The 15,953-nt window shown below is 37.5% G+C and overlaps 2 protein-coding genes across 2 annotated transcripts; both read left to right on the top strand.

The window, feature by feature from the left end:
- Positions 1–1,997: 1,997 nt before the first annotated feature.
- LOC140772070 (E3 ubiquitin-protein ligase UPL5-like) lies at positions 1,998–7,561 on the top strand. The gene is made up of 5 exons (XM_073113956.1): positions 1,998–2,787; positions 4,488–5,074; positions 5,879–6,097; positions 6,532–6,651; positions 7,538–7,561. Exons 1-5 carry the CDS (start codon positions 1,998–2,000, stop codon positions 7,559–7,561), a joined length of 1,740 nt encoding a protein of 579 aa, XP_072970057.1.
- Positions 7,562–8,777: 1,216 nt separating this feature from the next.
- LOC140772069 (E3 ubiquitin-protein ligase UPL5-like) lies at positions 8,778–14,072 on the top strand. The gene is made up of 3 exons (XM_073113955.1): positions 8,778–10,443; positions 12,378–12,964; positions 13,809–14,072. The coding sequence occupies exons 1-3, from the start codon at positions 8,778–8,780 to the stop codon at positions 14,070–14,072; spliced, it is 2,517 nt and encodes an 838-aa protein (XP_072970056.1).
- Positions 14,073–15,953: the final 1,881 nt, after the last annotated feature.

Genomic DNA, 15,953 nt, shown 5'->3' with positions numbered 1-15,953 from the left:
TTCTCTCTTCTAATTGAACGGTTGAGATTAAATAATACTAAATAAAACCGAAAGTATCAGTCACTTTTCTAAATTATAAAGATAAATTAATCATATTTTATTTCTCTCTTAGCTATTCATTTTTTTATTAAAAATAATAATAAATCGGTAGAAGTTGACACTCTTATTATTAAGAAAACAGTTATAAGAATAAGCAATAAAAAATTACTTAAATTTTAATTTTTTTTATCGATTAATCTAGTCACATATTTATAATATCTTATATACCATTTAATTTATTAAAGGATGAAAATTATTTTCAATAAATAATCGGTTAGTATGGAATATTGCTCTTCTTTGTTTTGTTTTAGAGAATTTTACAAATAACATCCTATATTTTATTTATTTTGTTAATTACACTTCATCTTTAATATTTTTATAATCTAATATTTTTTATATAATTTTTATTTAACATTTCGATGCTTTTTTGACTAACTGATATTAATTAAAGTTCTAAAATACTCCAACCACCTCTTCTTACCATTGCTACGGCCACTACCTACCCTCGTATTTCCCACTTCTCCCTCTCCTTTTATCTTTATTACCCTCATCTTCTTCTTTTATCTATTCTTGTTTTAATAGAGGGTTGAAGAAGATGGAGCGAGCCGTTTAATAACTCTGATTTAAGAATCAATATCCTCCGGTAAACATGAGACAGTGAGAATAATGTGAAAGATCAGAAAAGAGACGACGAAGGAGACGTGAGTAATTTAAATATTCGGTAACTTATTTAGTATATTATAATATAATATTTTTTTGTTGGTACCATTTAAGTTAAATGAGGATGTTAAATAAAAATTATAGAAAAAAATTAAGAGGTCATATTACAAAATTATTAAAAATAAAATATGAATTATAAAATAAATAAAAATATAAAGTGTTATTTGAAAAAATTTCTTTGTTTTTTGTATCACTTATAATTGAGAGGGATAACCATGCAAGTGATTGTTAGTTTGTGAGTACAATTGAAGTTGTGGAACTATGACACGGAATAGGATCATGGTTTTGATAATTTCCTTAAACCCCTAGTAATGTTGATAATTAAGGACCTTAAACCTTATAAAATGAGTTAGAGTAAAATAAAATCTGAAAATCAAAATAGATTTAAAATTATTGATTAATGTCAGATAAAAATTTGCCCCTCTTACATAAAACTTTTTCATCATCGGCCCCTCGAGTGTTGGAGTTTTATAGAAGAGTCCCCACATATTCTTCTATCTTAAATACAAAGATACGAGGGTCTTCTTGTAAAAACTCCTCTTGGATATAAAAAGGAAGGCTTGGTTTCTCGCGCTAAAGAAAAAGAAATTGTTCCCTCGTCTTTCTTCTTCTCTCCACCCGAACGCCACCACCGTTCTCCCTTCTCTCTCTCTCTCTCTCTCTCTCTCTCTCTCTCTCTCTTTCCATTCTACGCCAATTTCTAGGGTTAGGGTCCCGGCGTTCTCCTTGAGCTCTCCGCCGGCGACCGCGGCAAGGGCAAGATTAACGACGACGGCCCGCTGCTGGCATTTAACCGCCGCCGTCATCTCCGTTGTCCGTTCTTCAACTCTCCGAACACCACGCCTGCCCCCGGAGAAGTCGATCTTGCGTTGGTGCATTGGTTCGTCGATCTTCATCGGACGATTCTTTCTTGCCGAAGCCTTGGAGACTGGCCAAATCGTGACCTAGCTTACTCTTGAGGCCGTGAACTTTGCAGGTGCTCCTCAGGCGCTCATCGAATTGCATCTTTCTGGATCTCCGACCAATAAGAACATTTCTTTGAAGCAATTGGTGACTTTCTTGACGTTCAGGCTGGGAGGAGGGAGGACTTTATTCCATTCTTGCTCATTTTCTTGAAGAGGCTCGAATTGGTGGGCTGCAGGGACGATCAGCTCTACCGCAAATTACAGAGATTACTATCAGAGCTCCTTTAGTCATCGTTAGATGCCTGGGGTTTGATCTCTTGCTTGTCAGATAACATGATTCATGATCTGGGGCCACTTATCCGCCAGCAGGTTGAGTCAGTGCTGGTGCTGCTACGTGAAGAAGATGTACCCGATTCAGATGATATCCTTAGAGAATTCGCCCAGTCAATATTTGAAATATCAAAAGTGACAACGCCATGCGAGGGGAAAGTATGGGACACGGGAGGCTATAACAGTCAGCTGCAGGTAGATTGGGTTTCTTTGCATGAATTGTCCACTAAACTGTGGGAAGCTGTTGATGAGAATCTGAAGAAGGTCGAGGACTTGGTCAACGAAAAGAGTCTGACAGATGATACATATCCAGTGAAAAAATGCTCACAAATTGCTTCTATTATAACAAGGATTGTCTGGTTTTCGCAGGCAATTGGGAAATCTATGGAGAATATCCATCCACTTATTTTGGCACAGCGAGTACCGCTAAATTTTCTCTTTAGTTTAGCAAGGAGGGACAGAAGTTTTGAATGGTTTTTGGCCTTAAAAGATGTTACACATTTCAAGGCAAGGAAGAACTTGGTGTTGATATTGTTTGAGGAGAGAAGAAATAATCATATCTATGAGATGTCAATTGACAGGTCCTCTTTGCTGGTCAATTCTTATGAACTTATCCAAAGTGCTAATCTAAATTTATTGCGTAATGAGCTTCAAGTGACATTCGACCATGAAGAGGCCTCAGGTCCAGGTGTTCTGTCAGAGTGGCTTTGTCTGGTATGTCAAGAGATTTTCAATCCTCATTTTGGCCTTTTCTCCTCATGCCAACATGACAAGCGCCGGTTCTTTCCAAATGGTAAGTTTCTGCTTCATTTGCAGTCAATATTGGCCTTTGAAGCTTAGAGCATATTCTGTCTGTGTGCATGGCTGTGATCTGTTAAATGATTAGTCTGGAACATACGAAAATGGAATTTTCTTGCCAGATCACTTAAGGAGAAGAAGCATATTACTGTTAATGACTTATTGCACTACGTTTGCTTAGGACCCATTTTGATACATGATAACATTCTAACTGGGGAATGATTGTTCCCATTTTCTTAAAGTATTCTAATGGGATTTATGGATGGGTTCAATAGCATTTTACTATAATGATTATGCATATCTTAGTGAGGTAACAGCTCTACCGAACAAAACTATCAATACAAAATCAGGAGCGAGTAACAGCTGGGAAGCATCTAAAACCTAGTAGTTTATTGTGATGGTATACTTTGCATAATTTCTATAAGTTCTTTTTATATTAGTTACCTGTTCATTTTGGAGTCTAACATTGCCAAGATTGTAGCAAAGTTTCTTGCGCATGGATTTGAGAGGCTACAGGAAAGCTTTTAGGTCATATCAACAAGAACACAAATTTAGATCTGTAAATGATTGTAATTTGTCAAACCATGGAATATATCATGTAAAAATATTGCTATGGTGAACAAACAGTGTCTACTTTCCTTTCCATATTTTTGGAGGTCTCTAAGTGTTGAACAAGCAATACACGCTTTGTACCTGTTTCTCTTAACCCAACATGTGTGAGGCATTTCCTTGAAATTTCACTCAGACAATGTTTTATACGTATTTCATGAGTTATGCATAACTAGAGGTGTAAATGAGTCGAGCTTGCACAAGCTGAGCTCAGCTCCCCTCAGCTCGAAATACGTATAAAACAAGCTCGAGATCTGTCAAGTTGGAGCAAGGCCAATGTGAGCTTTGGTCGATTAGGCTTGAAAAATTAGCTCTCCAAATATGGACTTGTTTAAATGTAACCTATAAGCCATTGGATTCTATATCTAATGGCTCTAATTGTTCTATGCATAAAAATATATACAATAAATTTGAAGTAACTAAGCACGAGCTAGCTCAATTGACACACCCCAACACATAGCTCCAGTGAGCTGGTTCTCATTCTTCCGTACAGTTGACTAGCTTCTTCTTTCTATATATGTCCTTAGGGATGTAATGCTTTTGCATAGTAGCTGGAGCATGTTTAGATTTGTCCTATATAGCTTGTGATAATGGCAAGCGTTTTGTCATCGCATTGCCAAAGATTTAGTTTTATAGATGTGGTCTACGTTCATCCCTGGCTTTTGACTAATAACTAATAACTAATAACTGATTATTTCAATAATTCTTAGACATGTTAGTTTGCCAATTTCTTTATTTTTTTTTCTGTACCTTTTATTTTATATGAAAATTAATAATGAAGTACCCATACATTAACATACTGCATCTCTTCCATGAAAAACTATGAGCTGGAGCTAATGAAATCTTTTAAGGCAGGTTGTAACCTGTAAATGGGATTTATAATGTCCTGGGAGACAGATCAGTAGCTACATTACATTCTAGTATGTTAAGTCAAATGACCATACAAGAGACCTTTCATCACAGAGGACCTTAAGAGCCACATTAGTTTTTAAGTAATTTCTGCAAACATTTATTTGCTTGTAGGTGCAAATTCATTTCAATAATGTCAAACATCACTGGTTCCAGTCTGTTTTGTAAATTTTGCAGAATCTGCTACGGAAAATCATGATTATGGATATTTCCGTTTCAGTGGTCGAGTGATTGCCTTAGCTTTGGCATATGAAGTTCAAGTAGGTATTTTGTTAGATCGCACTTTTTTCTTGCAACTAGCTGGCGAACAAGTTACCTTGGAAGATGTAAAGGTTGCAGATCCACAATTGTACTCTAGTTGGAAACAAATTTTAGATATGGATGCTGAAACTTTGGATTCAGATGCTTTAAAGCTAACATTTTCTAGAGATATTGAATCTCAGGGGTCTAGGAAAAATATTGAGCTTGTCCCTGGGGGTAATGAGATTGCTGTAAGTAGCAGGAACAAGGAACAGTATGTTGACCTCCTGGTACAGAGTCACTTTGTAACATCCATCTCCAGTCAGGTTACTTATTTTGCTCTAGGTTTTGCTGATATTCTCGCTGAATCAGAAAAGAAGCAGTTTTTCTTTAACTGTTTGGACCTTGAAGATCTTGATTTGATGCTTGGTGGATGTAGCAATATTAGTGTGATGGATTGGAAAATGCATACTTTCTACGAAGATTACAGTGCAGATGATGATCAGATCTCTTGGTTTTGGGAGGTAAATCTCAAGGTTATTTCTCTCGATTTATTGTTTTCTATGTATATAAGTAACCTTATTTGAAAGTCTGTAATCTGCTAAAAGTCTAGTCGGAAGTGTATTTGGAATTGTAAGTTGATCTACCCACTTCTGTTGCTTATTATATATACTTTCTTTTTTTGGTTTACTAATTTTCAAATTATATTTATTGGAGAAATGAGTTCAACTGCAAGTATTTCCTTGGTCGTGTTTAGTACCTGTAAGTGTCCGCACTATTATGTGCTTTCTGCTCTTGGACTCTCACTAATATATTACTCTATCATGTATGTCATTGCGTTGATAAATGTCTAAAGACTAAATATCTAGGTCTCTCTCATTTTCTGAAAAGGTTTCCATGTAAACATTTCACAGATAATTAGCTTATATGTCGGTCGAGCTACGCATAGTAAAACTAGCATGAAGCATGCTATCTTTAGATGTACCTTAAACCTTTGTTCAACCATCAGTCTTCCATAAAGGTAATATGTCTTAACCTTTGTCATCTAACACATTTTGTTACCTTCAGATAGGATGGATGATCGTGTCGTGGAAATTCTATATTGGTTGTCATTTAAATCCTTTAACTATTTTGGGTTTATCATCTACTTTAGTTCTGAGACATGATTACAAGTCGGGTGGAGTCATTGGATTAGTTGGTGGCATGTAAGATGCTGCTGCGTGGTATTGGTAGCCTGAAATAAAGTGCAGTATGAGAACATTATCTAAATGAGTTAGAGATGCCATCACTCAATAAGCTACCAATAGCTGATCATGGGACTTCTGCAGATTGTCGAGGAAATGTCCGAGGAGCAGAAAAGAGAACTCCTCTACTTCTGGACAGCTATAAAATACTTACCAGTTGAAGGTTTTCGGAGCTTGGAATTCGAGCTATGTATCCGTAAATATCAAGTACCTGAGGAATATCTTCCCAACGCATCCACTTGCTATTATATCCTTGGCCTCCCTCCCTACAGATCGAAATCCGTCATGGCTAAGCGGCTTCAGGTAATAATCCAAAATCACATAAGCCAGAGTTTTGGCAAATACTGAAACAAGTGGCTTTCTATGCTCACAGTCGCTCATGTTTCATTTTACTTTGACATGCGTGAACCAATCAGTTAGTACTTTAAATGCATGTTAGGAATCTTTCATCAATCGTATACTCTGTAAGATGTGTCCTGACGATCGAAGAGCTAGAAATAATTGAATTTCCACTTTCCTCCTCCTTTGGAGAAAGAGTATTGCACCTTCTTTCTTTCGCAGTTGCTTTCCTATTTCATTTTATTATGATATGCATGTCCCCAAGCAATACGTTCTTCAAAGGTATCTTGGATCCTTTCATCCACCTTTACTACATCATGTCTGCCATCATCCATTTCTTCCAGGGCATGTTTGGAGTCTTTTGTGTCTGTTCATTTTATGGATATTCTGTTTACCAGAAATATTCAGATGTTTTCTTGTTGACTATTGGATGGGGAAGTCATGAGAAATTTGCACTAAATCTCCTCTGCACTAAACTATTGGTTGGAGTATATCAACAGCGTACAGATCGAAATGAAGTAAGATTACTTGCTGGCGTAGTAAAATATTTTAAAGTTCTCATTATTTACGGGTCGAGTTCTATGTTTTTAATATACTTTAATCATCAGTTTAGTTTAGATTAACCATTTATATAGACATACATGATATATATATATATATATAAAGGATACCATGTCGAAACCTAATTTAGATATTTTTCCCGTAATCAAGTCCTATATATTACTCTTCAAAGTTACTTCTTGCATTAATGGGTACACACATTGTAAATAAGAACTTGAGGAATATGCATGTGCACATAAAACCCACAAAATGATAATTTGCAACATAATTTTGCTTTGTAATTATATTAGCAACCGTGGACCAAAACTCATATTACTTGCAAACGGGGATATTTTGTAATTAGAAAGACAGCAATAGGTTTGCTTAAGATTTATTATTGATTACAGCAAAGTAGACATTGTTTGCAAGCAATATGAGTTGTGATCCAAATTTAGAATGAGATTAGTTGAATTATTTCTCTCACCCTGTTCAAGCTACCTATATATTTGAGCCTAAATAATTGAAAATACGAGGTTCAAGCTGCAAAATACTGAAAAAGAAAGAGTACTGCGTCGATAGTCGATACAAATTGTTAAAAGGAAGGGGTTAAAACGTCATTAAACCAGCTAAAAAGTGAACTTAATCTGTTTCTCCACTTCGATGGCGATCCCAAAGAAAAATGCTTTCTTGCATGGCACCGCAGACGGGGAGGCCTTCAGAAAGTTTATAAGGAGGTTCTGGCAGTATGCTTTAGAGTTAAGAGGAATCATATCAACCTCCCTTTATCGGGTTGGCCAGTCTGATTTGGGTCGGGCTTTTTAGGTCAATTGGTTTTGGGCCTCTCTTCACCAATATCTCTTATAGGAGCCTTCAAGGCTCAGGGTGTGATCTCACTGACCACCATGGCCGGCGCGTATGGGTGGCGTGCCTCTCGTCGTTGATCGCTTTGGTCGACTTCTCTCCACTTTGTGCGGATTGTCCTAGTCGAGGGTAAGATTTTGATGTCGCCGATTGGGGGAGCCTACGGTGGAGGCCGGAGTATTGTGCACTAACCTTTGAGATATCATTATCACTGTATCACTAAAACATATTGGTTAGGAAATGCTTATGTACTACTTTTTAACACACTCAACTTTCGATGCGGAATTAAATAACTACAAGAAACATATGCATGAGCTTGACCGTGAGCTGCGAGTGGACTAGTTGGATAAGGAGGCTGGATGGATGGGCAAAGGCCTGATTTATACTATCGATTTATAAATCGGGTTAGAATTGGTGTGCTTACTACAATATTATCTCGGATGGGCTTAGGCCTAGTTCATGCGGACTAATCTATTTGATTATCGCTATCAACCTCTATATAAAAGGAGGTTGTGTTTAAGCTTTTTATCACCAACAAGGAAGAGATTGAGATTATAGTGAAAAGAATAAAGGTCTTTTTAGATATCAGAAGATGTTAGAATTTTGATGGTTTACAATTTAGGAAAAGATGGAGAAAACTAGTTGGGAAATTTGTTTATTTTTCAAAATCGGTTAATACTTCCTGCAGAGAAATCCTAAAATTATAAATTAGATAAAATTATTTGTATTTTTTATATATATTATAAATTATTCTTAAAATCACTGTAAGGGTAATATTGGTATTTTAAAAAGATTGAATGCAGGCATGCGATTGCAAAAGAAATCTAAAATGGGTAGTAGTGCAAAATCTTAAATTGTGTTGATTTATAGTGTTGATCGCTTTCTTTGCAGCTACAGAGAAAAACTAAAATGGTAGATGTGCAAAAAGATAAAATGATATTTAACATTATTGGATTACTTTTTCACCATTAGCCCCTCGATTATCAGAGTTTTTATAGAAGAGTTCTCATGTATTGTTACATCTGATATCCGAACATATGAGGTTCTTCTTGCAAAAGCTCCTCTTGCATTTGAAAAGAAAGACTCGGCTTCTCGCGCTAAAGGAAAGAGAAATCGTTCCCTCGTCTTTCTTCCTCCTCCAGCCGAACGCCACCACCGTTCTCTTCTCTCTCTCTCTCTCCCCCGCTCTGAGCCAATTTATAGGATTAGGATTCCGACGTGATCCTTGATCTCTCCGACCGCGATGTTCTCCTTCGGCCGCTCCAGAGGTGCCTCCGGCGCCCGCGACCGCGGCAAGGGCAAGATGGAGGACTCACTCACCCCTTCCTCCTCATTACCCTCCACCTCTACCTCTAGCCCCTTATCCTATGTCACCGATGACGACGACGACGACGCCCCGCTGCCCGGTTCTCAAAAGATCTATCAGATCCAATTCTTCGTCCGCCCGATATCCCGCTCCACCCTCGTGGTCCGCGCCCGATCGTCGGACACCGTGGAATCCGTCATCATGCACATCTGGTTGATGACCGGCATTAACCCCTCGGGTCTCCGCCTCCTCTACCGCAACCGCCAGCTCCGCAATGACGCCACCCTCTCCGCTTCGGGGGTCGAGTCAGATTCCACCCTCCACGTTGTCGGGCGGCTCCGGAGCACAATGGAGCACCGCGTCTGGCGTTTCACCGCCGCCCTCATCTCCGCTGTCCGTTTTCTTGAACTCTCTCCCCCCCTTGGAGAAGTAGATTCTGGCTTGGAGGATTGGTTCAAGATCCCCATCAGAAGGTTATTTCGTGCCGAATCCTTACAGACCAGCAAAAGCATGACCTGTCTTTCTTTTGAGGCCTTAAAATTTGTAGGTGCCCCTCAGGCGCTCGTCGAATTGTATCTTTCTGGATCTCTGACCAACAAGCACATTGCTCGTGTTGCAATTGATTCCTTTCTTAGCGTCGATGCTCCGAGGAGGGAGGAATTTGTTCCGCTTTTGCTCATTTTCTTGAAGAGGCTCGAATCGGTGGGTTGCAGGGACGATCATTTCTACCGCAAATTACAAAGATTACTTCTAGACATCATTTTGACAGCGTCAAATTCTGGGCAATTGATCTATTCCACACCAGCTGCCTTGGTTCATGAGCTGGAGCCACTTATCCGCAAGCAGACTGAGTCACTGCTGGTGCTGCTACGTGCAGAAGATGAACCCGATTTAGACGATATTCTTAAAGAATTCTCCCTGTCAATATCTGCAATAGAAGGAGCGATAAGGGCATGCACAGGGAATGTATGGGACACAGGAGACTATAGCAGGCAGCTGAACTTACATTGGGTGAGTTCTCTGCATGAATTGTCCACTGAGCTGTGGAATGCTGTTGATGGGAATCTGAAGAAGATAGAGGATTTGATCAACAAAAAGGATTTGACAGATGATACATATCCAGAGAGAAGATGGTCACAAATTGCTTCTATTATAACAGGGATTGTCAGGTTTTGGCAGGCAATCGGGAAATCTAGGGAGAATATCCATGAACATATTTTGGCACAGCGAGTACCGCTAAATTTTATCTTTGGTTTAGCAAGGAGGGACAGAAGTTTTCAATGGTTTTTAGCCTTCAAAGATGTTACACATTTCAAGGCAAGGAAGAACTTGGTGTTGACGATGTTCAAGGAGAGAACACATAGTGGTTTCTACGTGATATCAATTGATAGGTCGTCTTTGCTGCGGAATTCTTATGAAATTTTCCAAAATGTTGATCTAAGTTCATTATGCAGTGAGCTTCATGTGACCTTCAACCATGAGGAGGCTATAGGTCCAGGTGTTATGAAAGAGTGGCTTTGTCTGTTATGTCAAGAGATTTTCAATCCTCATCTTGGCCTTTTCTCCTCATGCCAATCTGATAAGCACCGGTTCTTTCCAAGTGGTAAGTTCCTGCTTCATTTGCAATATTGGCCTTTGAAGCTTGGAGCATATTCTGTCTGTGTGTGCCTGTGATTGGTTAAATGATTAATCTGGAACATATGAAGTAGCCTTTTCTTACCAGATCATATAAGGAGAAGAAGCAGATTACTGTCAATGACTTACTGTATTAGATTTGTTTAGGACCCAATTTGATACAAGATGACATTCTAACTAGGAATTATCGTTCCTTGTATAAATCGTGGAACATTTTCTGAATTTTTTTTAACAGGATAAATGGATGGTTCTATAGCATTTTAGTCAATCATTCAAACAATATAATGACAATGCATATTTTTGTGAGATAATAGCTCTACTGGACAAAGTTATCAACAGAAAATCAGGAGCGAATAATAGCAGGGAGGCATTTAAAACCTATCCGTTCATTACGATGATATACTTTGCCTAATTTCTATAAGTTCATTAAACTTTAGTTACTTGTTCATTTTGGAGACCAACAGTCCAAGGTTGTAGCAAAATTTCTTGTGCATGGATGTGGGAGTATGCAAGAAAGCTTTTGGGTCAGTATCAATGAAACACGAGCTTAGAACTGTAAAATGTAGTAATTTGTTAAACCATGGAATATCACGTAAAATTATAGTATGATGAATCTGAATATGTCTACACCACGTGTAGATTTTTAAATAAACAGTAATTGCTTTCCATATTTTGATGGCCTTCAAGAATCTGTGCTCAACGAGCAATACATGCTTTATATGTGTATCTTTTATGCAAGACAGTTTCTTGAAATTTCACATGGACAATGATGTTTGAAACATATTTTCAATCCCTGTGATTGTTTGCATGTAATCTCTGGCTGTCTTGATCGCTGTAGTGAAAATGAGCCGAGCTTGAGCAAGTTGACCTTTGCTCCCCTCAACTCAAATTACATACAACCAGAGTTTGAGATCAATCCAACTTGGAGCAAGGCCAACTTGAGCTCTGCTCAGTCAGGCTTGAAAAATGAGCTCTGCAGATTTGGATTAATTTAAACTGTGACCATTAATAAATCTAATGGCTCTAATTGTTCCATAGTATATAAACCAAAACTCAGAGATGGTGCAGCCTACTACTCAAATCCCGGTTTTTGCACACAATAAATTCGAGCTAAATGGAGATGAGCTCGAGCAAGCTGGCTTCAGCTTTTAGCTCCTCTCACTAAGTTCTTGAGGTTGAAGAGTTCTGAGGTTGAGCTTGGGTCATTTATAGCTTGACCCAACCTTCAGCTCGTGAGCCGGCGAGCTGAATTGACACCCCTATATGTAGCTCTTAACATGCCGTGATCTTAACTAATTCTTCCTTATAGTTGAGGTTATTACTGCATCTCTACACTTGAGTAGCTTCTTCTTTCTATGTATGTTGAGGGATGCAATGCTTCAGCGTAGTACCTGGAGCATGTTTAGATTTATCCTTCATAGCTTGTAACAGTGACTCCTGCATTTTGTCGTTGCGTTGCCAAAGATTTAGTTATGATAATTGTGGTCTACTTTCATCCTTGGCTTTTGATAAATAAGTGATTGTTCCAATAGTCCTTTGACATGTTTTACCATTTTCTTTCTGTACTTTTTATTGTATTTTGTAATTAATAATGAATTGTAGCCGTACATTAACATACCACATTTCTTCCATAAAAAAACTATGATCTGGAGCTAGCAAAATTAATAAGGCAAGCGGTGACCTGTAAGTGGGATTTGTAATGCCATGAAGACAGATCGGTAGCTACATTACATTGTAGTATGTCAAGTCAAATGACCATACAAGAGACCTTTGCTCACAAAGGACCGTAAGAATCACATTAGTCTTTAAGTAATTTTTAGAAATACTTATTTGCTTGTAGGTGCAAATTCATTTCCATAATAAAAACATAACTGATTCCAGTCTGTTTTGTATATTTTGCAGAATCTGCTAGAGAATATTGTCATCTTAGATATTTCTGGTTCAGCGGCCGGGTGATCGCGTTAGCCTTGACATATGAAATTCAAGTTGGTATTGTGTTTGATCGCACATTTTTCTTGCGACTAGCAGGCGAACCAGTTACCTTGGAAGATGTAAAGGTTGCAGATCCAATGTTATACTCCAGTTGCCAAAGAATTTTAGATATGGATGCTGAATCTTTGGACTCAGATGCTTTAAAACTAACATTTTCTAGAGATATTGAATGTCAGGGATCTAGGAAAACTATTGAGCTTGTCCCAGGGGGTAAGGAGATTGCTGTAAATAGCAAGAACAAGGAACAGTATGTTGACCTCCTGATACGGAGTCGCTTTGTAACATCCATCTCCGCTCAGGTTACTTGTTTTGCAATAGGTTTTGCTGATATCCTCTCTGAACGAGAGAAGCAGCAGTGTTTCTTTCGCAGTTTGGACCTTGAAGATCTTGATTGGATGCTTGGTGGAAGTAGCAGTATTAGTGTGATGGATTGGAAAACACATACTGGATACTCAGGTTACACAAAGGAGGACGATCAAATCTGTTGGTTTTGGGAGGTAAATCTCAAGGTTATTTCTCAGGATGTGCTGTTTTCTATTTATACTAGTAACCTTCTTTGACAGTCTGTAATCTGCTAAAGTCTAGCCGGAACTGTACTTGGAATTATAAGTTGATATACCCAATTCTGTTGCTTATTATATCTACTTTCCTTTTTTTTTTCTTTTGCTTACTAATTTTTAATTATAGTTATTGGATAAATAAGTTTTTAACCCACAGGAGCATGTCTGGGTCTCTCTTATTTCCTCAATATGTTCCATGTAAACATTTTATAGATAATTAGCTTATATATGGTTTAGCTACGTAGTGTAAAACTAGTTCGACACGTGCGATCTTCAGATGTACCTTAAACTTTGGTTCAGCCATCAGTCTGCCACAAAGGTAACATGTCTTAACCTTTGTTCATTTAACACATATTGTTACCTTCAAATAGGATATAAGATTGTGCCAAGGAAGTAGCTCTCAGATTTTTAAAGAGGGCTCATATTATACAAGTGTTTATGGATTCGAATTCTAATGACATTGGTTTAACTGTGATATCACTAAGTTCTCGCTTTTCTCTCTGAAAAAAGGATGAATTATTACATATTGGAAACTGTATATTCATTGTCATTAAATCCTTTCACTATTTTGGATTTATCATCTCCTTCAGTTCTGAGGCATGATTATAAGTCTATCAAAAAGGGCAGTCATTGGGTGAGTTGGTGGCCTGTAAAAGATGCTGTATTATGACAAGCCTGAAATATAGTTCTGCATGACAAATAAGGATGCATTATCTAAATGAGTTAGAGATGTCATCACTCAATAAGCTACCAATAGCTGATCATGGGACTTCCTGCACAGATTGTCGAGGAAATGTCAGAGGAGCAGAAAAGTGAACTTCTCTACTTCTGGACAGCTATAAAATACTTACCAATTGAAGGTTTTCGGGGCTTGGAAAAGACGCCATGCATTCTTAAAAGTCTAGTATCAGAGGAACATCTTCCTACTGCAATCACTTGCATCAATGTCCTTGGCCTCCCTCCCTACACGTTGAAGTCTATTATGGCTGAGCGACTTCAGGTAATAGTCCAACATGATATCAGCCACGGTTATGGTATGCCCTAACAGATGGACAAACAACAAATCCTTGAAAATTATATGGTTATTAGTACAGATTAAGCATCCCAAATAAATGTCCATGGTGGGTTGTGTAGAGAGATTGTATCAGTTACCTTCATGCAGAATATGAGATTTATCCTCTTTTCATACTTATCTTTCAGTAGAATCCTACATTTATTGAGAACAGTGTGTCCTTCTGGTTTTTGAGATATAGGCATGAAGTGCTATTTCTATTGCTTGTAGCAGTCTCATGTATTCTGAGTACTTTGGCAGACTAGGGATTGACATTCTCTCTCATCTCTCAAAGACTGCCTAGAAATGGACTCATACTTTGTAGTTTTCAGCATATTGAAACTTCCGGCAGTCAGGTCTAATGCCTTTGAGGTTGAAGATGTTGTTATTAGCATATTACTGATACTGCTTTTGGAATGTTAAACATGCACAAAAGGCCTTTTCTTTTGACAGGTGATGCCATTGCCCTATATGTACATCAAATTCCCTCATCCTGATGAAGGTCTAGAAATAATTGAGTTTGCCATTCTTGTCCTTAATTTTCTACAGAAATTTGAGACAAGTAAATTCTGAAATTATATTCCACTTTCTACGCTCACAATCAGCTCATGTTTTATTTTATTACGACTTGCGTGCTCTGATCGGTAGTACTTTTTGCATGTTAGGAATCTTTCGTGAATCTTAGACTATAAGATGTGTCCCGGTGAAGATTTAGAAATAATTGAATTTCCATTTTCCCTCTTCTTATGGAGAAAGTGCATTGCATCTTCTTTTACTCTTTGCTTTCATATTTCATTTTATTATGATATATGCATGTCCCTGAGAAAAAAGTTCTTCGACGGCATCTTGAATCCTTTCATTGATCTTACTGTATCATGTCTACTATCATCTATTTCCTCCAAGGCATGTTTGGAATCTTCAGTGTCTGTTCATTGAGTGGAGTTTCTCGTTACTAGAACTATTTGATATTTATCAAAAAGAAAGAACTATTTGATAGGTTTTCTGGTTGACTATTGGATGCGGAAGCCATAAAAAATCTGTACTAAATTTCCACTGCAATCAGGAGAATATCAACAGAGTGAAAGAATTTGATGTGTAGATTTTGATTTGTGGGCTTCCATGCTTTAATTCAGAAACAAATTTGATTTGCAGGACACAAATAATTTTCCCGGATTTTGTGATGTAGCAAAGCTAGAGAATGCCTTTTCTAGTGCAAAGTTGGAACATTTAAAAAAAAAAATAATTCCAGAAATGAAGTAAGCTTACTTGCTGGAGTAATATATCTTATTTCCAGATTGAGTTTTATGTTCGACATACTTTAACTATAAATTTAGTGTAGATTAATCACTTATGAAGGCATACATGATACCTATTGCTAAACCCGATCGAAGCCTAATATTAAAGGATACCTGATCGAAGCATAATATGAAAGAATATTTTAACTTACTAGGTTCGCTCCTTGTTGGAGTTTTTTTACAATTTAATTATATTTAGTTTTTTAATTTAGCATATAAAACTAGAGAGTATGTATTTTTTATATATACATATTTTATCATGAGTTACGTATGCGATGAGAAAATAATAATATTGTTTGCAAATTGCAAGCAATCTGGGTTGTGGTCCAAATTTAGAATGAGATTTATAAAGTAACTCACCCTGTTCAAACAAACCTATGTATTTTGGCCTAAATAATTGAAGTACGAGGTTCAAGCTGCAAAAGAGTGAGAATGTAATTTCTAGGTAGTTATATTGTTGAAATGCAGGGATTAGAATGTCATTATACTGGAAAAGTCTGCCAACTTCCCGAAGATCCGAAACCGAATCCTAATAATAAAATAGTCGAATAAATCCATTTTAAAGTACCCTCTCGAGTTC

Source organism: Typha angustifolia, chromosome 12 (genome assembly GCF_048772165.1).
Source record: "Typha angustifolia cultivar Huaian chromosome 12, ASM4877216v1, whole genome shotgun sequence".
Taxonomy (NCBI): domain Eukaryota; kingdom Viridiplantae; phylum Streptophyta; class Magnoliopsida; order Poales; family Typhaceae; genus Typha; species Typha angustifolia.
This window is presented reverse-complemented; position numbering and strand designations above follow the sequence as displayed.

Bases quoted from the DNA above. Each gene is read 5' to 3' on its own strand.
- LOC140772070 (XM_073113956.1), top strand. From the start codon at position 1,998: ATGATTCATGATCTGGGGCCACTTATCCGCCAGCAGGTTGAGTCAGTG. The intron at 5,075-5,878 runs GTAAATCTCAAG...GGACTTCTGCAG, and splicing joins AGATCTCTTGGTTTTGGGAG to ATTGTCGAGGAAATGTCCGA. The intron at 6,652-7,537 runs GTAAGATTACTT...TATCTCTTATAG, and splicing joins AGCGTACAGATCGAAATGAA to GAGCCTTCAAGGCTCAGGGT.
- LOC140772069 (XM_073113955.1), top strand. From the start codon at position 8,778: ATGTTCTCCTTCGGCCGCTCCAGAGGTGCCTCCGGCGCCCGCGACCGC. The intron at 10,444-12,377 runs GTAAGTTCCTGC...TATATTTTGCAG, and splicing joins GCACCGGTTCTTTCCAAGTG to AATCTGCTAGAGAATATTGT. The intron at 12,965-13,808 runs GTAAATCTCAAG...CTTCCTGCACAG, and splicing joins AAATCTGTTGGTTTTGGGAG to ATTGTCGAGGAAATGTCAGA.